We start from the raw sequence: 23,925 nt of genomic DNA, 5'->3' as shown, positions 1-23,925 counted from the left end.
TACATAATTACAAATGTTTGTCTTCTACAGGTGATAAAATATGCTTTTGTAATCTAACATGACAGTTTTGCCCTTATATATGCGAGTCCTGTTTGTGTCCTGTCACTGTGTATCTATATCATGGTGTGTCTGCAATGACTATTGTTTGTCTTGTTTAATTTGAAGCTGTCTCTTAAGGAAAGATACATTGTCATAGCCTTCTCTTTCTAACAGACACCATTAAAGTATTTTTCCTTAAGAGTACAGGGAGAATATTTCTTTGATTATCTACACTGAGCAGACTCATTGAAATCAATTGGATTATTTGAGAAGTTAAGGTATAACTCTGCCTAAGTAAATGTATCATGTTCTAGCCCTTGGAAGCTTGCACTTGAATTTGGTTTCTTTATAAAGATTTTTTTTTCTCCATTGCATGTAAACTGTACATAATGTGTTACTGCATGAGTCCATTAGGTGAGCTAGGCTACTAGCATCTTTTAAAAGTATAAAACGAGGGGAAAAATACAAAACTTTAGCATAAAGCCCCTTCTTCCAACAGCATTGCAGACTTTGCCAAAAAAACAAAACAACAAAAGAACACACACTCAGAAACCAAGCCTGAAATTGCATTTATCAACTTTACCAGTACCTCCATATCTTTAAAAATTAAACCTGATTTATAGCACACCAGATCTGCAACAGCATTTTGTTTCAGCATTAGCCCTCTACAGACAAAATTACAAATGTGCAATCTCATTTCTTATGTATAATGGTTCTATGATGTGAACAAACATCCATTAAGGAATAGATTGAAACCAATTTTATAGTGCAGTTCTACTCTTTAAAAAATGACCTGTTCAGCTGAGGATCATGAGGTTTAAAGGCAATGGAAAATGTTTGCACTGGAGAAGTTCTCCACTGGAAAATGCTGATTTGATGGAATCAACATGTTCACTGTGTCAATTCCATCAATATTTTTGACAAAACCAGGCCAGTTTCCAGACAGCCCGCCTATCTCTCCATTTGCTTCTGGATCCTCTGCTCCACAGCAGGTTGGCTGGCAAGCTCCCCAACTTTCAAGCTGCCTGCTGGCCTTGCCAGCCCCCCTGCATTTTTCAAAAATAATCCATTTTAATTGTTCTGAAACAGGAGGGTTTTTTTAGATTTCCTTTTGGTGGAAACATTGTTTTGGATTCAAATGAAAACCAAAATTTCCACATTTAGTGAAAAGGAATTCCCATTTTCCAACCAGCTGTAGCTCTTGAGTTTCACTGATTCATGATCAGATTTGATCTATTTAGATCTTAAGTGCCAGTCAAGCTAGATTCCTTAGTGCCTGTTCACCATCTCAAGATACAGCCTGACTGAACCAGCATTGCCAACTATCTTGATTTAATTATGAATCTCATGATATTTGGTGTTTCTCTTAAAGCTCCTGGAGTCACAAAACCTGAAATTTTCAGTCACATTTTTTAAAAAGTTTCTAGCCCTCATGGTTGTGGAGGAAAAAAGCTCGAAAACATGAACCAGAAGGCAAATAAAAAGAAGCCAACATTTATTTATATATTCACTAGAATTGCAGGATCAAGGCCTTATAAAGGTATCACTCCACAGAATCCCATCTAAATCAAAATTACTGGCAACCACTAACTGAATTTTTGCTTTAGAAAAGATTTACTTCATGTATTCTGTAAAAAAGAACAGACAGGCTGCAGTGTTTTCAGTATCCTTACAGTGACAAATTTGTTACATTGTATTTATTATTTCATATCTTTTTGGATTGTTCCTAGAGAAGCTAATATAACTGGTTATTTGTACACAAAGAAAATCAATAAGTACAAAGTTTAAAAAGTCATTTAAGAGTTCCATGTTAGTCTAATTTAATGGTTAATTTGAGATAAATTAATGATTTAACATTAGAAAGTGACTCTGGGCAAATAAAGCATGGCTTAACACAATTTATAAAGATGTTCCAACAAGATGCATGCAACACACTGAAATGGATACTGCTCATTTAGCAAAAATGCTGAAAACCTTTGTGTCACTTGAGTTTGCTGATGAATCAGTTTCTGGCAAGAGTTTACAGGCAAACAATAAAAGGCATCTGCAAATCAGAACAAATATTTTATCTAATATATAAAATGACCATGAAATTGCATCAAACTGTCATACAGCAGTGTAGAGGTGCAACGATATCAAATGCCATTCCATTTTACAACAGCAAATCTCAAATTCTGAGAAACTGAATAAAAAAGCCCTTATGAAAAAAAAATCCTGTGTTCAGGTACCCATAACCGTGACAAGCATTTGCAGAACAACAGCAGGGAGAAGGGCCGTACCTAGTGAAGAATGAACTTCTATAACTGTCCGTTTCGTTTAAGTTTGGCGGCACTGTATAGTATAGGAACACATTTTATATGGAGATATTTGAGCCTAATGACAAAAACATGAGTCAGCTGACATCTTACTAGAATCTTGACACACACACCCCACCTTCCTTTCTTTTGCCAATATTGTAGTAGAAGTTTAATTGTAAACACCAGGCCCCATGCTACAGTGGATCTGATGATAGAAGAAAATACATATTAAATTCTACCATTTCAAAATAGTGCATGCAAAAATCCTGATTACTAACAGCAGGACTTGAATGTAAACCTTTGAACAGCAGTCTGTAAGGAAAATAACTTTGAAAGTCAGTTAGCTTGTTTTCTTTCTTATCTTGTTAAATGGTGCATTTACCCTACAATATGGGGGCTGCCGTGAATATTTTAGAAGAGTAGTTCTGGAAAGTAACAAATAAGAACTATGTAATTAAAATATAACATCAACAAAATTGCCAGAAACAAGTACATTTTAGTACTGCACTTCACAAAACCTTTGAATGATGACTCACATTTGAAAGATGTGAGTTGGGAAAATAGTGACTAGAAATTGTGAAATTTAGGCCCCCTTCATGGAAGATGAAAGGGAGGAGCAGAGCTTATTTTATGGAGTTTATTTTGTTTTCCCTATGTACATTGTTTTGTAAATTCAAAGAAAACTATTCAATTTCTACTCTCATTTGGGGAGAGAGAAATTTATATAGATTTTGAGGGAAAACAACCTGATCTTCCTATACAATAAATCTTCACATAAAGACACGGGTGGGATTCACAGTAATAAAACCGAAGTGGCTGTTCAGGCTGTATTTTCACAAGAGAAGGAAAACATAGAAAATATGACCAACAAAAAATTGATCATGGTTTTGAAGCACCTAAAAACAAGCTTCAAGTGTTTTATTGCCTGCCACTTGTGCCCCTATTGTCCATCAAAATGAAATTCCTGAAGGAAGAAAGGTTTGTTGCGTTCGATTTGTCTGGAATAAAGGTGTGTATGTACTTTATCAGTACCTGTCACTCATTTTACAGTTGTACTTATTTATTTAAATAAAACAAATTCCAATTACTATGAGGCTCCACTGTAACCTCTGGTGATGCAAGCCACTGATGCAGGTCTTGGACTCTTATTTTCCCACTTCAATCCCCACTAAGTGTTTTGAAACAATGATCACTGCCAGTTAAAAATATATGTAGTTCCCAAAACCGAGCCTCCAGAAAGCAGTATTTCCAGTATGATGCTCAGCTTAAGGCAATTAGTTTTGACAGACTAATGGAGGGGAGGGGGGTGTTTGCATGAGTGCATGCAGAGAGTTGGCATGCTAAGGAGGATACTCCTCAGAGTAACAGAAAACAAGATGCCATCACCCATGTTCAAAGACAGGTGAAATATTTTGGTACCAGACCAAACTGATGGCTTCCAAGTCCTGTTATCGGAGAAACCTGCATTTTGTGTGTGTTTTAACTCAGTTTGTGTCTATTTTATTAACTGAAAGTCACTTCTGATGTGCATTCCTTGGTAATTTAATGAAGAGCTATTCGTGAAATCAAGGAGATTGCAAAACTTTCCTTTGCATTCAGTACTTTTTTCTTTAAAGACTACATCCATAAGGAAATCAGGTGCACATCTGAAGATAAAGCTAGTCCAAAAAGTTTGAATTTAGCAGTTTTCCAATGAAAAAGGGAGATAATTTTCTCAATTTTTTATGAAAATATTTTCCAGTTTTCAACCAGCTCTAATAAAGACTCAGTCAATAAATGAATGTGGAAACCAACGGACCCCAGAAAGATCTGGCCCACTTGGCATTTTCTTATCATGCCTAGCCTTACATCCACCCCTAAAGCGCATGTCTTCCTTTCACCCAAATCCCAAAGTGTTTGTTTGAGAACAGGGGACTAACATTTCTACAGAATAAAAAATACAGAAAATCAGTAAATGCAAGATTTTTTAGGAATTAAATTTTCAAACATTTCTGTTCAGTGTGGTATATTTGTTAAACTAATCCAAACAAATTTTTGACCATCACTGCCACATGGAGTGTGAGCCATTTTAGCACTCAGTTTCCGTGGAAGTGATTTCTTGCTTAGCTTTTTTCTCTTCTGTTGCACTGCCACAGGCCACCACTAGATTAGTTACACTGCTGGCGTGTCCTGGTCTATTTAATTTGTCCTTAATAGACTTGGCTTTCCGAGAATGGCTGTGTAAACTCTTTGATCGTACAGATGGGAATCTACCAGTCCTGTCTGGCTTCACTGACAGTAAGTTTTCTATCTCAGTCCTGTCAGTGACAGGTGTAGAAATATGAGAGGCACTGACACCTGCTTCGCCAACATCGCCGTCATCTTCTGTATCTGTCAGTAACTGTTTCTGCTCTGCTTGCCTTTCTGCTTCAGACCCACCAGGATATTCTGGACTAGGTTCATTAGAAAGTTTCTGTTCAACCTGGTATTTCCACTCACTAGTCCACTGTTTAACTGTGGAAGGGCACACTTGATCCATTATGGTGTTATAGTCTGTGGTCCAGTTGTTGACCCCTCCAACCAGCTTCCCTCCATGTGCAAATATAAAGCTCCTTGACTTTAGCATGGTTGTTTGACAAGCATTGAACGCTTCAGCAGGGTAATAGCGCATTGCCTTAGACTTGTCCAAGGGATAAGAGATGGTAGCTTCTAACTTGGTCCTTTCTACTGTTAAATGAGTGTTCTGAAAATCTGGTCTTGTGACTGACTGTCCATTCATAACAATATCTGTTTGGTTTATGCTTTGGGGAATTGTTTCATCACTCTTGGAAATCCCTTGCTTGTCATCAGATGAAACACAAATATCTGAATCAGATCGGGGTCTAGTGACATTCTGTGCAATTTCTAATGTAGATTTCTTGTAATCTGTAGTGGCAACTGTATCCGCACTGGAGATATAGCGGAGACTACCCTGACGTTCTGGAACCAGCTGCATCTTTGAGTCTGCACAATCTTTCTCTTCTTTCATTCCAAAATAATAGGCTTTTTTGCGCAATCCCATGGCTGGTGACGTCGGGGTGATGCTATCATCAAATGTTAACTCATCGCCACTGACGTGATATCTGTACATGCTGTAGCCATCAGAGCTGTTGACACTGCTTTGCCTCAGGAGGTAAGCGGCATCACATTCAGAAGAAGCTCGTGAGCGTGTATGCGTCAACTCAGATTTGTCAATACCCACCAGCTTTTCGAGCGCATTCACCATCCGACCAGATAGCTCTTCCAGTTGAGAAAGTCGAAGGTCAACTGTCTGAAGAGAAGCTTTCATAAAATGTTCTCTTTCATTCACTTCTTCTAACCTCATAGACATGTTTTCTACTCTGTGGAGTATAAAAATAAGATTCATTAAATATACCATAGAATGTTTTCAAGTAACACACAATATGCCACTAATTTCTGCTGAGTTGTTAGAGTTGAATTTTGCACCATACATGTTCCTTACTAATAACTATGTCAAAGGTCATAAGTGCTGAATGTGCAGTTTTCACATACGGGGTGAAACTTGCTCCTAAGCAGAGATCCGAAACAAGATTTCTGCAGCCCCTAAGTCCTACTTAACCTTTCAAAACAGAACTTAATCGTGCATAAGTCTTGTGTTGGCCCTCTGAATAATGGAGAATTTTACAATATATACACTATCCATTTATTTTAAGGAACAGTTCACTCTTCTAATGCACAAACTGCTCCCCATTTTGTACAAAAGTTTGTGTAACATACACTACTATATTGTGTGTATATTGTGATTTTCCAACAGTGGAAGTATTGAATATAAATGTAAACTGTTAAAAACCTTGCTTATAGCTACACTACAATGTCACAATATTTGGTATCTTACTGTCTAGTCACTTCTGTTTTCTACCTCATACCCTTTTTGTTTAAGAAAAGATGTGCCATATTTGATTTTTAGTATGAATCATCTTGTTAAACTATTCTGCCATTTAATTATTGTGGAAAGACTTTCAGAACTTCTTGAAAAGAAAGCTGAAAATTTCTCAGTTTACAGCTGGAGGTTGATATCTTTTATTTTAAAAAGGGAAATTATATGAAATTACACAGCATTTAATATTGCAAGTGTGGAACATTAACACCTTTCTTCTAAAATTACATTGTACCAAATTATTTGGTCCCCAAACCTTCAAAAAAAAAAATCAACGATGCAAGATGCTGAAGCTCTTGATAAATCTAATCATAATCATTTACTTTTTGGCATCTTTATTAGCACCAAAGTCAGTAGGGTTTTCTGGGGTGCAAAGAATGCAGAATCCTGCCATAAATGAATGCCAAAATCCTGAAGAGAGTTTTGGATAGTCTCTTAATTTGAGCAAGGAGTTTAACATCAGATTCCTTTGCTGTGAACCCCTGTTTCATTTCTTATTGCCTTACCTCAGATCCATCCCACTCCAATAATTTACCGTTCATGAGTATTTGGATGGCCATGGGACATTCATGAAAATATCTGAGAACCCTAGAAGTTTCACAGATTCTAACACCAATTGTTGTTCATCCAAAAATTCATAATGGAAACATATTATATACTATTGCCATTCTTTAGTCTTCTGTTTAAAAACTCTCAGACAGCCAGTCATGAAGCAGAAACCGTACCCACTGTGACCTAGTTGACCAATCACGCACCACAATTAACAGCGAAAGTGAATAGTATACAAAACTATCCATAGGTTGAAGTCTATTTGCATATGTTATTCAGTGAATACTTATGAATACATTTGCAGAAATCGGATCTAGTTCCCAAAACAATATGAACAAAGAACTTTCCAAAATAATTTTATCAGCTCCATTTGTACACTAAAACAGTTCATTGATCTGATTCTTGTAAACGTTATTGAAAGATTTTGCACTTTCTATTGAGATATGCTCATTACATTATATAAAATGGAAATTTAAGCTCTCTCTCCTCTTAGTTATTAAGTGTCCAGGCAAGTACAAGTCATGTCAGCCTTGAGGTAAGCATGTTTTTACATTTCTTTCCACACATGCCAACCTCTTCACGTATAATAGTCATTCTTCTCTGTAAGGAACTCCATTAATTATATGGGAAGTATTTTCTAATGACAGATTCAAATGTTGACTTGATATAAGATCAAGATAATGGTGAGAAACACATTCAGTTGCTGCATGAAAGAATGTACTCTGGAGTTTATGGAGTTGTGCACTACTTTAGCCTTTTATTTCTACCTTCCAATTATGTACAAGATTTGCAAACAATAGAATCATTTAAAAAATCTATTAAAAATTCTTTCCATTTTCTTGTATAATTTATATCATAATGGAAGTAACAGTGCAGGAAGACTGGATATAAAACCTACACCCTGGGATGTGATTAGAGATCACATACTAGAAAATCAACTGTGGAAGTAAATTAACATTCTTTTGCTCCCACATACAAAAGCTGATGGAGCATCTGGAGCAAGAAGCCATGAGAAATATGCAGATCTACTTTGTGACCATGTACCATAATGAATCAGAGAAGCATGTTGTTTCTACTCTATTCGCTGTCACAATAGCCCTGATTTTGACAAATTGCCATGGCATAAACAATGCCGTAGAAATTACACACACATGCACATTTCATTTACTTTCTGACTCCCAGACTGCACATAGACACTATTTGACGTTCAAGACACCTCCCAATCAGAAAGATGTTAAATAGTCAGAGAAAGACGTTTAAGTGGTGGTGGTGTTATGGGAGAATTAAACTTGACATAACTGCAGCCATTATGTGTGTCCAGCCACTATTAGCTGAAAAACCAAATACCACATAGTTAAGAATAATTGTTGGAGTTGAGGGCTTGTCTACATTACCCACTGGATCAACGGGCAGCGATCGATCCAGTGGGGGTCAATTTATCGCATCTAGTCTAGATGCGATAAATCGACCGCCAAGCGCTCTCCCGTCGACATCGATACTCCACTGGAGCGAGAGGCGCAGGCGGAGTCGACGGAGGAGTGTCTGCTGTCGACATACCACAGTGAAGACACCGCAGTAAACGAATCTAAGTATGTCAACTTCAGCTATGTTATTCATGTAGCTGAAGTTGCGTAACTTAGTTTGATATCCCGCCGCCCCCAGTGTAGACCAGGCCTGAAAGGTAAGGCCAAATAGATGCATGATCGCAGTTTTGCTAATCAGAATAAGAGGATGGGACAGAGTTAATGAACCATAAGAATGGAAGAGAGCGTTTGGATGGCTGACCTTGGTTTTGAGTGCCCCTGACATAGAAGTTTTATTGTTGTTATGACTAGAAATGCTTTGCTGATAAGGGATAATGAGCAATTTGCTGAAGCTAGGAGAATTGGTGACCCACTAAGAGTTACTAAGTGTTATGTGCTTTATTTAAGTTACCTATAAAAGATTAAGTAAAAGAATACACTTTGGAGCAGTTCAAGGAGCTTTTCTTCGAGCAGAGACTGACATCTTTTCCTCTGCAGCTGGACGGAAGAAGGACCCCCGGAAGCCTGGCTGTTGATCATTTGAAACCATCTCAGACTTCGGGTAACTATGTTTGGGGTGCTCTAAAACTATTGCCATGGCATGCGCGCATCTGCTTGAGACTCAATAAAGAAGGAGCTTTGGGTGAAAACATCTTGTTTGTACCAATCATTCATCAGACAGAGGAGTTGTGTCCCCATTGAGTTATTCCTGACACCGCCTGCAGAAAACAGGTTAAGTTACCACAGTTTTGGGTTCTGAAAACTCTGGGTAACAAGGGCACTGATTTGTGAGGATTTCTTAAAAGAAACATATGGATAGAGTGGTCACCATTAAGGTGTTGACATCTACTGTTCTGAGTTAATTAGCATTACTGTGACATAGCAGGTATTCCCTTTACTATCACAGTCACACTGACTATTTGCACATGGTAAATGTTATGACTTGGCTAAATGATGACTGAGAGGATTATTATATTTGGCTATTATTATTCTAAAGGTGTAAAAAACAGCAGGAATAAACCAAGGATGGTCCTTAGCATGGGGCTATAACTAGGGATTAGTGAGTATGCAACAGGGTAAGGAAATATATAGACTGAATATCAGGTATCATTTTCTTAATAGCGAGATTTCTTATTTTGTGGAATAGTCATCCCAAGGGAATGATAGAAGGCCCATCATTTGAGTTATTTTAAAACTGCCACTGGAATAGGTAGAGTATGTGAAAATATTCTGTAGGGAAAAACCCTGCCAGAGCAGGGTTGTTGATTAGACGACCTAGTAATAGGGACATATACTACCACTGGTGAGGTCTTCATATTTACAAATATTACCTAAGCCTCACAACACCCCAGTGAGGTACACATAGGTATGATTGCTATTTACAAATGGGGATAGAGAGGTTAAATGATTTGCCCAAGACCTCAGAGGGAATCCTCATCAAACCTGAGATTAGAATTCAAGAGTTCTGGGTGTCCAGACCCGACGTGCAGACCTCTAGAACATACTTCTCCCTTCCTATCTCACTGCTCTTGTCATTTGATTCCGCTCTAATACAATAGGACAATCTGTTGGAAATCAAGCAAGTCATCATTTGTTAAACTAGGTAGAGAAAATGTCTCTGAACTTTACACAGCTGAGTGGGGGGGAAAGAGGAAGTGTAGAAGTAAAATGTGGGCAAGGCTCTTGCAGTATACCCAGACCACACAGAAGCAAACAGTGCTAGAGATCTCATGAGAAAACCTGCTCTTGTGAGAGATTCAGTTTGAGACAGATTGTTAGGTATGGTTAAGATAAGAATACAAACTTTTGGTGCATGTTTTTGAGGCTACAAACATCACGTAGCTTGACCAATACTAGGTGTTAATGAACAGAAAAAAAAAGTTCTCATGACTAGTAAAATTAGGGTGGTTTCTGTTTTCACTAATCACCTTTCAGATGTGACTCTGATACGTTCATCATTAGATGATTGTTGTTCATCCTCCTTTTCCTGAAAATATTCCTCAACACATTGCTCTTCAAATTCATACAATTTCTTCAGCTCTTCATCATTCAGAAACAATTCTGCATAAAATTGTAAAATGTATTAGTTGAATTGCCCAAGATTCAGATAATTTTAAATCCAATATAACAGGTGGGTTTTTCTTTTGTAGGGCTTTTTGGATTTTGGGGAGGCGGGGGTGGAGGAGGCAGGGGAAGGGATTGAAGGTTTTGTTCCTGCAATCCTTGCTTGGGCACTTAATAAACAGGCTAGTCTGTAAACAGGCAACCACCACTTAGCCAAAGTCCTGAGTGCAATGTTCTCTTACTCAGTCAGTCAATCTGATTGCTAGTTTAGATGAAAGAAAAGGAGTACTTGTGGCACCTTAGAGAATAACCAATTTATTTGAGCATGAGCTTTCGTGAGCTACAGCTCACTTCATCGGATGCATACCGTGGAAATTGCAGCAGACTTTATATACATACAGAGATCATAAAACAATACCTCCTCCCACCCCACTGTCCTGCTGGTAATAGCTTATCTAAAGTGATCATCAAGTTGGGCCATTTCCAGCACAAATCCAGGTTTTCTCACCCTCCACCCCCCCCCCCCCCACACACACACAAACTCACTCTCCTGCTGGTAATAGCCCATCCAAAGTGACAACTCTCTACACAATGTGCATGATAATCAAGGTGGGCCATTTCCTGCACAAATCCAGGTTCTCTCACCCCCTCACCCCCCTCCAAAAAACACACACACACAAAGTCACTATCCTGCTGGTAATAGCTCATCCAAAGTGACCACTCTCCAAGTTTAAATCCAAGTTTAACCAGAACGTCTGGGGGGGGGGGGGGGGGAGGAAAAAACAAGGGGAAATAGGCTACCTTGCTTCCATAATGACTTAGCCACTCCCAGTCTCTATTTAAGCCTAAATTAATAGTATCCAATTTGCAAATGAATTCCAATTCAGCAGTTTCTCGCTGGAGTCTGGATTTGAAGTTTTTTTGTTTTAAGATAGCGACCTTCATGTCTGTGATTGTGTGACCAGAGAGATTGAAGTGTTCTCCGACTGGTTTATGAATGTTATAATTCTTGACATCTGATTTGTGTCCATTTATTCTTTTATGTAGAGACTGTCCAGTTTGACCAATGTAAATGGCAGAGGGGCATTGCTGGTACATGATGGCATATATCACATTGGTGGATGTGCAGGTGAACGAGCCTCTGATAGTGTGGCTGATGTTATTAGGCCCTGTGATGGTATCCCCTGAATAGATATGTGGGCACAGTTGGCAACGGGCTTTGTTGCAAGGATAGGTTCCTGGGTTAGTGGTTCTGTTGTGTGGTTCTGAGGTTCTGTTGTGTGGTTCTGAGGTTGATGGTGGGATGGAAGTTGTTGAAATCATGGTGGAATTCCTCAAGGGCTTCTTTTCCATGGGTCCAGATGATGAAGATGTCATCAATATAGCGCAAGTAATCTTCATCATCTGGACCCATGGAAAAGAAGCCCTTGAGGAATTCCACCATGATTTCAACAACTTCCATCCCACCATCAACCTCAGCCTGGTCCAGTCCACACAAGAGATCCACTTCCTGGACACTACAGTGCTAATAAACAATGGTCACATAAACACCACCCTATACCGGAAACCTACTGACCGCTATTCCTACGTACATGCTTCCAGCTTTCACCCTGACCACACCACACGATCCATCGTCTACAGCCAAGCTTTGTGATACAACTGCATTTGCTCCAACCCCTCAGACAGAGACAAACACCTACAAGATCTCTGTCAAGCTTTCTTACAACTACAATACCCACCTGCGGAAGTGAAGAAACAGATTGATAGAGCCAGAAGAGTTCCCAGAAGTCACCTACTACAGGACAGGCCTAACAAAGAAAATAACAGAACGCCACTAGCCGTCACCTTCAGCCCCCAACTAAAACCCCTCCAACGCATTATTAAGGATCTACAACCTATCCTGAAGGATGACCCAACACTCTCACAAATCTTGGGAGACAGGCCAGTCCTTGCCTACAGACAGCCCCGCAACCTGAAGCAAATACTCACCAACAACCACATACCACACAACAGAACCACTAACCCAGGAACTTATCCTTGCAACAAAGCCCATTGCCAACTGTGCCCACATATCTATTCAGGGGACACCATCACAGGGCCTAATAACATCAGCCACACTATCAGAGGCTCGTTCACCTGCACATCCACCAATGTGATATATGCCATCATGTGCCAGCAATGCCCCTCTGCCATTTACATTGGTCAAACTGGACAGTCTCTACGTAAAAGAATAAATGGACACAAATCAGATGTCAAGAATTATAACATTCATAAACCAGTCGGAGAACACTTCAATCTCTCTGGTCACGCAATCACAGACATGAAGGTCGCTATCTTAAAACAAAAAAACTTCAAATCCAGACTCCAGCGAGAAACTGCTGAATTGGAATTCATTTGCAAATTGGATACTATTAATTTAGGCTTAAATAGAGACTGGGAGTGGCTAAGTCATTATGCAAGGTAGCCTATTTCCCCTTGTTTTTTCCTACCCCCCCTCCCCCGCCCCCAGACGTTCTGGTTAAACTTGGAGAGTGGTCACTTTGGATGAGCTATTACCAGCAGGATAGTGAGTTTGTGTGTGGGGGGGTGGAGGGTGAGAAAACCTGGATTTGTGCTGGAAATGGCCCAGCTTGATGATCACTTTAGATCATTTAGATAAGCTATTACCAGCAGGATAGTGGGGTGGGAGGAGGTATTGTTTTATGATCTCTGTATGTATATAAAGTCTGCTGCAGTTTCCACGGTATGCATCCGATGAAGTGAGCTGTAGCTCACGAAAGTTCATGCTCAAATAAATTGCTTAGTCTCTAAGGTGCCACAAGTACTCCTTTTCTTTTTGCGAATACAGACTAACACGGCTGTTACTCTGAAACTAGTTTAGATGAGTCTTCTTTTTTACCCTATCTCTAAAAAGGATGTTATCACATTCAGTAGATTACATCTAATGGGTCAGTTTGTTCCACTGACAGACTTTGGGTAAGGACTTTTCAAAAAATTCCTATTTTTTAAAAAAAGGAAAAACAAATGAGAGGAAAAAACCCCTTGGGAATGCTCCATATTATTTTCAGAGGTGCCATATATGCAACTCTTTTGTAGCTGGGCATCTGTAATGAAAATATAATTACCTACAAAATATGTTTCTCATGAAAAACAGAAACAAGGATAGGTAAAAATACTACACGAATGCTAACATCTATTTGATTAAATCAGTTTTTTTTCTTAATCATCATTATCATCATGTTAAAAGTAACAATTTCAGGGCACTTCCATCTTCAAAGCATTATACAGATAATAATTAATCCTCACAGTGCTCCTGTGAGATAGGTAGGTATTGTTACATGAGGGGAAACGGAGGCACAATATTGTTCTACATGAACTATTAAATGCAAGAGAGAAGTCAATGTGACAGATGAGCCTAAAACCCATAATCGCTGTATTCCCTCAATTTCTTTGTGAATGACCTCCATTACCTATTCTTTCCCTCCCACTGCGTGGCCTTCGTTATAATTTGGTAAATCTGGACTAAACAGATGCCAAGACTACAGGGTCAGCCAATTTAAAAAAAAATGCTAAGGAAGATCGGCAGCAGCAGTGCAGCATCATATTCTGTGGGCCCAGGACCCTGGAGACCTCTATGAATTTATTAGTTTGGTGCAAGTGTTGTCACATACTGACTTTTACTAATACTGCCAATGGCCAAGGTGAAGAAAACGAATGGCAATTAGCACTGGATAAATGGCTGCTTTGTGTTTGAAATGGTATAAAGAGCTCTATTTAAAACACAGAATCCTTTACATACTCAGTCCCCGGTCACGCTCATCCTGGTCCCCTTCTTGTTTCTTCCTACAGCGACAGCAGAGGCGGATGATGATTATGTAGAGGTGGCTGAAGATGATCATAGGTGGAGGTAGGACAGGTCTGTCGTGGAATGTCATGATCAGCTGATATCGCTGGAATTTCCAAACTTGGTTGGATATGGACTTCACTTCAAAGAAGGTATTGCTGCAAGAGAGGTTATTGTATTGTTTTCCATTAGGTTCTGATGAGTCTTTGCCATAAACAAGCATAAAATTAAAAATACAAAGGATATTAAATAGCAGTCTGAGTTCAGATACAATAATTTGACATGAATTGCTGAGTTGTGTAGCCAATTATTTCAGCAGTTATTATAAAGCCTAGAGACTCTAGCTGGAAGAGACTGTTAAGACTGCTGATTAAGTTGAACGGATAATTTAGCTATCCTTTTGACTGTGGTAGAACAGCAGCACACTCCTCCCCAGAAGGGTATCCTTTTAGAACAGTGATTCTCAAAAACGTATTTGACTGGGCCCCCCTTCTTTGTGTCTGTAGTCGTTTATGTGCTCCCCGTCCCGACACAAATACATATACCACCACCCAGCTCTGAAGGCAGAGCAGAAAGCAGCGGCTGCTGGGTGGACACTCAGCTCTGAATGCAGTGCCATGCCAGCAGCAGCTCAGAAGTAAGGATGGCAATATGAAAGTTGATATTCGTCAATATCACTTTTTACAGCAGACTTAGTGCCCCATTGCCACTCTTACTTCTGTCCTGCTGCTGCGCCCCTGGGGCTGAGGGCTGGAGACCCACCTCCTGGTGAGGGATTGGGGCGGGGAGGAAGGCAAGGAGAGCCTGAGCCTGGGGTGCCTGGGGGAGGGGGAAGAGGGACGGGGAGAAGAACTGTCCCCTTTATCCCCGTCTCCCGCGTGTGCATTGTCCTTCCACACAAGACCCAGCTACCCGGGACTGACAGCCAGAGCTCTTTAAAAAAGCACAGAGCTCGCACCTTCCAGGACACATTCCTGCACTTCCATTGGGAAGTCCACCCCATAGTTTGAGAACTGCTATTTTAGAGTATTTTCCCCAGTATATAAAACCTCTCAGCAGTCATGGAGAAAAATAAGCTCTGAAAAAATATATGCATCACCGAACTCCTATTTCGGAGCATAGTTATAAACAAAGTGCTGTTAATAACACATCCCAGTGTTTGATGTTACACAGAGTATTAAACACATGAAAGATATTTTGTATAATAAAACTCAGAAGCTTCACATGGCCTATCCTGATCAGCTTGACCTAAATAGCAGACTTTTTCCTAAAGCAATCACAAAATGTCCTCAGTTCAAACTTCAATTCATACAAACTTCTCCACTTCAGAACACAACACAGATACTTGCAAAGAGCTGTTCTTAGAAGCCAAAGATTTTCATTTTTGCCATCAAAGCCAGCTGTGTTGGTAAAAGAATTTATTTTGGAGTTCAGTAGATTTGGAGGGGGTAGAAAAGGGACAGTGCTAGACCCAAAGACTAACAGACTCTCTTTTATCAACTGAAAGCAAGTCATGCAGTTCTGAATGTGATGTGAAACTTTTCAAGCTAGTTTAGTGTCCCCAAATACTAAACCATCAAAGGTTATCTAAACTCCTCCTTTTAAAAAAAAATATTCTATTTCTTTTCTGACTTGCTGTGTCTTAAAATTCTTACATACTGTTTCATGAAAATAATTAAAACATGACTGCAATAAAACATGAATGTCTTTGTTTCTTATGGCTCGGAATAGGTCCATTTATATTACCATTGATACTGGCCAATTTGGCTTTATTCTACTGTCTTCTCCATTGCAAGAGTTCTCGAGCTGAATATTATCATCTTCCATTATGCTGCTGACAGGAGTTAACAGCATGACCTACTTCCTAAACTGCTGATTCTTTGGTCTTTTCAGTCAATAATAAGTGCCATTGTATGTAAGGGGTTTTTTCCAGCTACGTGACTGGCATTTTAGTTCTTTAAATTTCATGACCTTTTAAGCTACCCAACCTCCTAACTACATACACTTTGTGAAGTACATTTCTGGGCATGACATGTAAACTAGGTATCAGGGCCAGCAAAATGCTATCAACCTATGCCTGCAAGCACTGCAAAGCTGTATATACATGGGGAACACTACTTCATTTGCATCTCCACTTAGGTGGCGCTTTTGAGCGTGACTTATTAGCAACAGTCATTTCTAGTGTTCCCTCCCATATGTCATGATGGGGAAAACATCCAGGGTACCTGTGACTGGGCCAGCCATCTCCCATGCATCCCCTGCCCATGGCCTAGGGTCACACTACAAGCAGCCTGCCTCAGTTTCCCTTCTTGGACTGTTCAAGAAACTAATAAAACACTTTTGCCCATTCTCATCCCTTCTTAGGTTGTGTCCTATTAAATTAACAAACATTCAAAATAAAAGTTTTCAAGTCCATCCAAAGTCTACCCAAAACAAAGGCTTCTCTTTCTCCTCCCTGCTTTGGCAGCCCACTCCCAGACGCTACCTGGCTGGAATCTCAGTCCTTACTCCCAGGACTCACTACTAGAGCCTGCTCACTCCCAGCAGCCTCTAATCCCTAGGCATTCCCCACCTTCCTTTCAGCATTTTTGCTGCTGAGCTCTCCAGTGTGGCTCACTCTGTAATCAAGGTTGTCTAGCCCCACCCTTCCAGGGTGAGCCACTCTGTTACAGTACCCAACATAAAGAGAAAGTGGTAGAAGTGGATAAAAATTCCCTGGTTTTGCTTTGTCAATGCAAATCAATGACAGGAATATAAATGATCAGTTTGATCATTATGATTATCAGTTTTGCACTCCGGACACCTCTCAGACTAGCCGTAAAACTACACAAGGCTTAGGTAGTTTGTAAGCATCTTTTATCTGGTTTCAACAGGGAAGAGCCCTTTTCTGGGATACATTCTGCTTGTACCAGGTCTCACCTTTTTCTTCTAGTGATCCCTGAATTCCATCCAGGGGACTACTAGTATATTTTGCAAAGTCAGTAGAGCAATTGATATACCTGGGATAGAGCTGTCTTACTTCTGAATAACCTCTGTTTTACATCTGAGTGACAATAACCACTGCAACCTCAGTGCAATTCACTTGTTGAAACATAGTTGGTAGAGGCTGAAGTGGCGGCTAGGAACTAGTGTCACTCAGTATTAGGCATCATGGCACCGTGATTCCTAGCAGTCACTTCAGTTGCTTCAAAACACCATTAGCTCACCAGAGAGTGAAGGTCCTTTAGGTCTACATAGAAGTTGGCAGAGGAGGTGAGACCATAAGTCCCCAAATCCCCAGACAAGATTTTATTTTCATATTTTCTTCTTTCTCTGTGGCTCAGTTAATGTTCTTCATTCTAGTCTGGTAGATAGAGGAGTAGCTAGACTCAGACTGAACTTGTGGGGCTTCGGCCATCCCAATATTTGGCAGAGGAGCGGGTAGCTAAATGTATTCCAATATTTGGAGCTTCCCACATTTTGGAAACAAGTTCCACCTCTTGCTTTGTATTAAGCTGTATTCATTGTATTGTATGACATGATGTATTCCCCGGCTTCAGAGAGCCAAAGTCTGGTTCCTACACAAGCCCAATTAAATGGGTCGTGCACAAGGACATTATGCACGGTTTTGACCCGAACTCTCCTCCTTAACTCAGAGACAAAACATGGAGCTACAGAGCCCGAGTGCAGAGGATCAGGCCCGTGTATCTGGGAATAGTGGATGTACACCATACTCCCGACCTTCTGATCCTTGTGATGTTGTGATAATTGGGCTGACAAATTTACCTAATTGTGAGCTCAAAGGTAAAAGGGAGTGAAAGTTCATAAAATGTCACAATAGCCTACAACAAATGGTAATAGGAAAAGGTATAAAAAAAGAGAGGCAGACTGAATTAGTCCAAACAAAAAGATCTTGCTGTAACTTAAGGACTGTGTTAAGATTGTGCCTGGTAAACAAAAACAGTCTGCCTCTCTTTTTTTATACCTTTTCCTATTACCATTTGTTGTAGGCTACTGTGACATTTTATGAACTTTCACTCCCTTTTACATTTGAGCTCACAATTAGGTAAATTTGTCGGCCCAATTATCACAACATCCCTGACTCGTTAACTGATTTTCAATTAAAATTCAAATATTTGTCAATCCCATTAACAGAACAATTGGACTTTAGGTGTAGTGCAAATTCACAAACTGCTATCTATTTGAAAAACCATAGTATAATTTGATCCTGCTGATAGACTCTCACCGGCATTTCATCTTAGTATTAAGAAAATAAGAAAGATAAGTTAACAGTCATACAGTTAAGCACTTACTTGAAGACAGCAATCAGCAGATTTACCAGTAGAATGTTTGCTACCAGAAGGTAACAAGCCATGATAGCAGGAGTGAGCCAGGCCCCAGGTATGCATGGAGGGAGACGTTTACCATCCTCATCATAAAGATTATCCCCACAAGGAGCTGAAGAGACAATTGAAGGTTTACTTTTCAGTGCTTGCCTGATATTGAAAACACTGGTCATATTTATGTAAAGATTAGATCTGCAAAAAATTTGCTTGCACAAATATCCATGTTAAGAGTTTATTTCCAATAGAACCAAATGGAGTTTTTGGGTCACATTCAGCTGCCAGTTACACCATGTAAATGCAAAATAACCTCCCCTCATAGTGAATAGTTATTCCAGATTTGTGGTGATGTAACCGAGATTAGAATTTAGTCCACAGGACATTTGGATTTTTTTCCCCCAGTAGCAAAACTGGATCTAGGAAGAGATCTCATCAGTCTAAGCACATGTAAACCTTTTAATACCAGGATAAAAAAAGAACCATTTAAAAGTGGAGAATGAAGCCCATCTGGGGAAATCTGAAGTTGCTGCAAGGTAGGGAAACTAGGGCTATCTACATACTACAACTTAAGTTGGTAGAAGTTACGCCACTCAGGGGTGTGAAAAAAATCATTCCCCTGAGCGACGTAAGTTACAGTGGTGCAGACAGTGCTAGGTCAGCAGGAGAGCTTCTCCAACCAACCTGCCGTCCACAGGGGCTGGAGAAATTAAGTCGATGGGGAGAGCTCTCTTCTGTCGGCTTAGAGCATCTACACTAGCAGCGCTACCGTGGTGCAACTGTGTTGGTGCAAGCTCCGTAGTGTAGCCACAGCCTAGATTGTTGAGCTTCCTCCCTCCCAAAACTCCCAGTGAGACTGTAAGTTCTTTGTCAATGGCAAAACTCCTACTGCGTTCAATGGTAAGGATCAGAAGCATTCATCAGTGAGATTTAAAACTGGACAGAGACAAAAAACCTAATATGAGAGGCAAACAAGTGGTAAGACACCTAAAAGGGGCCAGTAGATGGGCACTAAGTTCTGAAAACCAGGGCTGTTTAAGATGTCTCCGGTCAGGCACCCAAAGTCACTAGATACTTTTGAAGATATTGGCCTATGAATCATGTTTGAAAAGTAAGGGCTTGTGTATATGGTAGGGAAAGTGCTACACAGGGGTGTGATTTCTAAAGCACAGTAACATGCTGTGCATTAATTGGTCTGTATAGACCCAGCTAGTGTGCATTAAAGATTTCCCCTAGTGCACTTTTAAGTGCTTGAAACAGTACTAGATTAAAGAGCACTTGTGTATGCCAGCAGGATCTACATGCACCAAAGTGCAATAAGTTAGTGTGCTTTCGAAATCACACCCCGGTAGAGTGCATTACACCCACCATTTAGACAAGCCTTAAGTTTGTTCTTACTTTAAATATAGTTCCAGTTCATTTGGTTTCAAACCCTGGGGGCTGGATCTACAAACACTTACCATTAGGTGAAAAACTAACATTCACAACCTCTTTTTAAGTGATTTGAAATCAGCTTGATCCTGTCTACACTCGCCTGAAAACACATATTTATGTCTGGTTTAGCCAGAACTATATTTAAGGAAAGTTCAAAGTTGGTTTCCAAACATGGCACCAAGTTATACACTAATCCTATCGTTCTGGTTATCATGTGGAAACTGGGCATAGAAAGTCAAGTACATCTCAAAAACACGATTGCCCAACTAGCTTTTTAAAATATTAATGTAGACTTTGGATAATCAAAAGAAATTAAATTCTCTGTGTGCAACAGCTCACATAATATAATTAAAAAAGGATAATTGTGGTGGTAACTCAATAGAATGAACAAAAATGTTGGCACTTAATTGCAAATCAATAAAGTAGTACCCAATCAGTTCTTTTTATAATTAAAAAAATTCCCTGCTTCTTTGAAATCAATACAGTAGAAAAACAAAAATCTGACATCTGAATTTTGTCAGAACACTATAATTAAAATACCAGTATCCAGGGAAGAAAAAGACTAATGAACGCATTTAACTAAATGAGATAATCAGCTCCCCACATAGACTTACGATTGATTTCCATGGCATAGACTACACAGCAATTTGAAAGCAAAAAAAGGAAAGAAAACAACAGAATAATAGAGGGAAAAAGAAAACAAATGACTGACAATACAGTAGTTGTTTTGCTGCCAAGAAAAGATAAGCAACTTAATATTAGTACAGTAGAGACATATGCTTAGAAACAAAGGCTTTGTTAGAGTTACTGTAAATTCTGCAATTTCCTTTTCACTTTGTCTTCCCCAAATGCTACATATGGCAGCAAATTCATAACTGTAAAAATAAATCACAAATGGTGCTGGCAGATGATCATTTAAATATAAAAGATATTATCAGTAAAACACAATTGACAGTCACCACAAACATAAAACAACACAAAGTTACCACACAAACTTAATCTTTCAGCTATTACAGAAACAAACTTCCTCCTGTTTCCAGGAAGCAGAGTCCTGGCATTGACTTTGCTGGCTGCTTCCTTTCCTATTATCATTCTATATTAAAATGATCAATAGCTATGATACAAATATATTGTTATAGTGTCTAATATCATTAAAATCTAATTTGATTATCATTATGGGTACTGGTGTGCCCGTCCTTAGAAAGTCTTAAGCAGGAGCACCACTTCTGCTTATGAATTTGATCCTGCTAAGTACTAAATGCTTCGGATTTCATGCTCATGCGGCTCTTTTACATTGTCGCACTGGAGTAAATTTCATCCTTAGGGCAAAATCCTGGCTTCACTGAAGTCAATGGCAAAACTCCCTTTGACTGCAATGGTGCCAGGGTTTTATCTTTGATGTACAGTTGTGACAAAGGAAAGTAACAAAGCAATGCATTTTACTGAACTACTGAGAGGAGAACATGATATGGTACTTTCCCATAAATCATTTATGTGTGGCAAAAAGACCTCACCATATCTGACATATTGGTTGGATTGCCTACTGTAGTCACATCCAGGTAAATTGTTAAGGGGAGCTAACTTACACTCATAGAAAGATTAGATTGAAACCTATTGTCTTTGAAAGCAGAATGGTCTTTAGAAAGTAGGTGCTTATGGGCCTGTCTACACGGGAAAGTTATAACTGTTTAAGGTAACTGTGAACTTTAAACCAATATAATTTAACAGATATAACTTCCCATGTGGACATTCTTATTTCAGTGTAAGAGTACCTTTTTCCAGTTTTGATTGTGTCACTCTGGAAGCAGTTTAAGCTAAGCTGAATAAAACCACTCTTATTCTGAAATAAGAGTGTTCACATAGAGAGTTATATAAGAATAACTACATTGGTTTAACTATACCAATATAACTATATTAGTATAACTGGAAAAATCTCTTGTGTAGATAAGCCCTGTGTAATCTACCTTTTGTTAGACCCCAAGTGGTCTTTCACCTTGCTGAGGTAGGATTTTCTGAGTCCTTGGCTAATCACATTTTCCCACAATCGGACTTTATGGTGTATAGTCGGGGTACGATTGAAACAAAGATCAGAGCTGGGACAGTGCATGTAAAGCAAGATACAGAGACAGGGAGAGCTATAGGTGCTGAGAACAGTGTATGTTTTAGCTGACTTATGAGAAAAACAGACCTGTCTACATGAGACTTTGCTGTTGCTTTTACCATCTGTGTTCAAGGTGAACAGGAATTTGTGTACATACTGTGAACCACGTGGACTGCAGCAATAGCCTCAATCTCTGCCTTAGTCATTTCTCCCAACATGGAATCAACCCATCAGAGACTTATCCAGACCACTTAGAAGCTGGGGCAGCATGTATTACGTAACTGGGTTGATCCAATTATTTCCAAGAATAATTTTATATATTGTAAGTTACAGTAATATTTATGAGAGAAAGGAAGAAGAAAAGAGTGTTTCGGTGTCCTATCTAAACAAAACATCACTACAACAGTGTAACTGCAGGACCAGATTAATGGCACAGCCCATATAGCCATTTCCTCCCTCCTATGCGGAAGGGAGTTCTGACCACTAATGATTAGACCATATAACCCTTAGTATAAGGGGGGAAAATGGAAGTTAAACAATTACAAAATACTGTAAAATGTAAGGATCTGATTAAAACACATAATCAAAGGAATCTGGAGTTAAGGCAGAAACTCTATTGCAAATTAAGTTAACTCTGTTGTTATGTTGAGGGTTAGCTAATACCTCCAAAGAGTGGCTGATGTTACTAAAGGCCATGTTTTGTCCTCAGATAGAGGTGCTAGGGGCTCCCAGTGAGTTCAAGGTGGCCAAAGCAAGGCTATGGTTCTATAAAGGTTGAGGATGGAGCTATGATATATTTGGGAATAATTTTCTCTTTTCTCCTTGATTTTATTCCCCACTCCTACTTAACACTCTTCATCATGATCAAAACTAACTGGAATTACTGCTCTAGATTGCACCATTCTTAACTTCAGTGTGTTGCTGAGTCACAAAATCAGAGCAAAGGGCCACTTTGGTAATATTACATTTTGTAAACAGTCCAAATAGGATTTTAAAGCATTACCAATTTTTATTGTTAGCCCTGTTTCTTGCCCCTCCATTTCATTTCTTTGTTAACAACAAGCATCTACATTCCCAGCTGAGGATATCACAGCTTGTCCTCCAGCTGGCAAGGCTCATGTTTTGATAGATACTGGCCTTCCCCCCAGAAATGAAGGGAGCCAGGACCTTTGTGATATATATCCAGACTGTCTGGCAAAAGGATCATATCAAAAGTTACTGATCACCTAAAATACCCTAGGAACATATGTTCTAAACCAGAAGTCAGGGGGTTGTGACCACCCTGACCTTCACATATTGCTAAGGGAGGGGGCTCTGTACTGAAAAGGCTGAGAACCCTTGCTCTAAAGCATGTGTGGAGACCTATGGCTCCACAATTAATTCTTATAGGCCTCATTTCAGGAAAGCACATGTTTAAGTCCCACTGAAGTCAATAGGGTTTAAGCATGAATTTAGAAGTTAAGCTTGTACTTAAGTGCTTTCCTGAATCAGAGTCCGGTGATGAATCAGAGTCCAGGTTCAACAGTAACTCAAGGATTCTCTCTTCTTGACCCTCTTGACCCACTTCTTGAGGAAGTGGAGCACCTCAGAGGTAATATTCTTAACATCCAAGATTGGCAAGTGTTTCAGACTGCACCACTGTCAAAAGTAATTGAATTAGAACATATGCTGAAAGGCAGAGGATTCCCAATGGTACTGTGGTGGGGAGGAGAAAGTGGTGTTTGGAAGTCTGGAATCTGCCACGAAAGCAAACAAAGACAAACACCAATTCCAAATTAAAAACAGTCATTTTCATTAATTTGGATCTGATCATCTGCCTCAGAAACAGGAAACAGAATC

At 39.5% G+C, this 23,925-nt stretch overlaps 1 protein-coding gene across 1 annotated transcript in view; it reads right to left on the bottom strand.

Moving 5' to 3' along the window:
* Positions 1 to 1,871: 1,871 nt before the first annotated feature.
* TRPM1 (transient receptor potential cation channel subfamily M member 1) overlaps positions 1,872 to 23,925 on the bottom strand; it is a 75,555-nt gene continuing 53,501 nt past the window's right edge. The window contains exons 23-26 of the mRNA XM_078854481.1: positions 18,525 to 18,669; positions 14,188 to 14,390; positions 10,253 to 10,385; positions 1,872 to 5,695 (exon numbers count right to left, since the gene is read on the bottom strand). Coding sequence (XP_078710607.1) covers positions 4,405 to 5,695; positions 10,253 to 10,385; positions 14,188 to 14,390; positions 18,525 to 18,669 — 1,772 coding nt within the window. The 3' untranslated portion in view covers positions 1,872 to 4,404. The remainder of the gene's footprint in view (positions 5,696 to 10,252; positions 10,386 to 14,187; positions 14,391 to 18,524; positions 18,670 to 23,925) is intronic.

The sequence above is a fragment of the Lepidochelys kempii genome, chromosome 10 (assembly GCF_965140285.1).
Source record: "Lepidochelys kempii isolate rLepKem1 chromosome 10, rLepKem1.hap1, whole genome shotgun sequence".
Lineage (NCBI taxonomy): Eukaryota > Metazoa > Chordata > Testudines > Cheloniidae > Lepidochelys > Lepidochelys kempii.
This window is presented reverse-complemented; position numbering and strand designations above follow the sequence as displayed.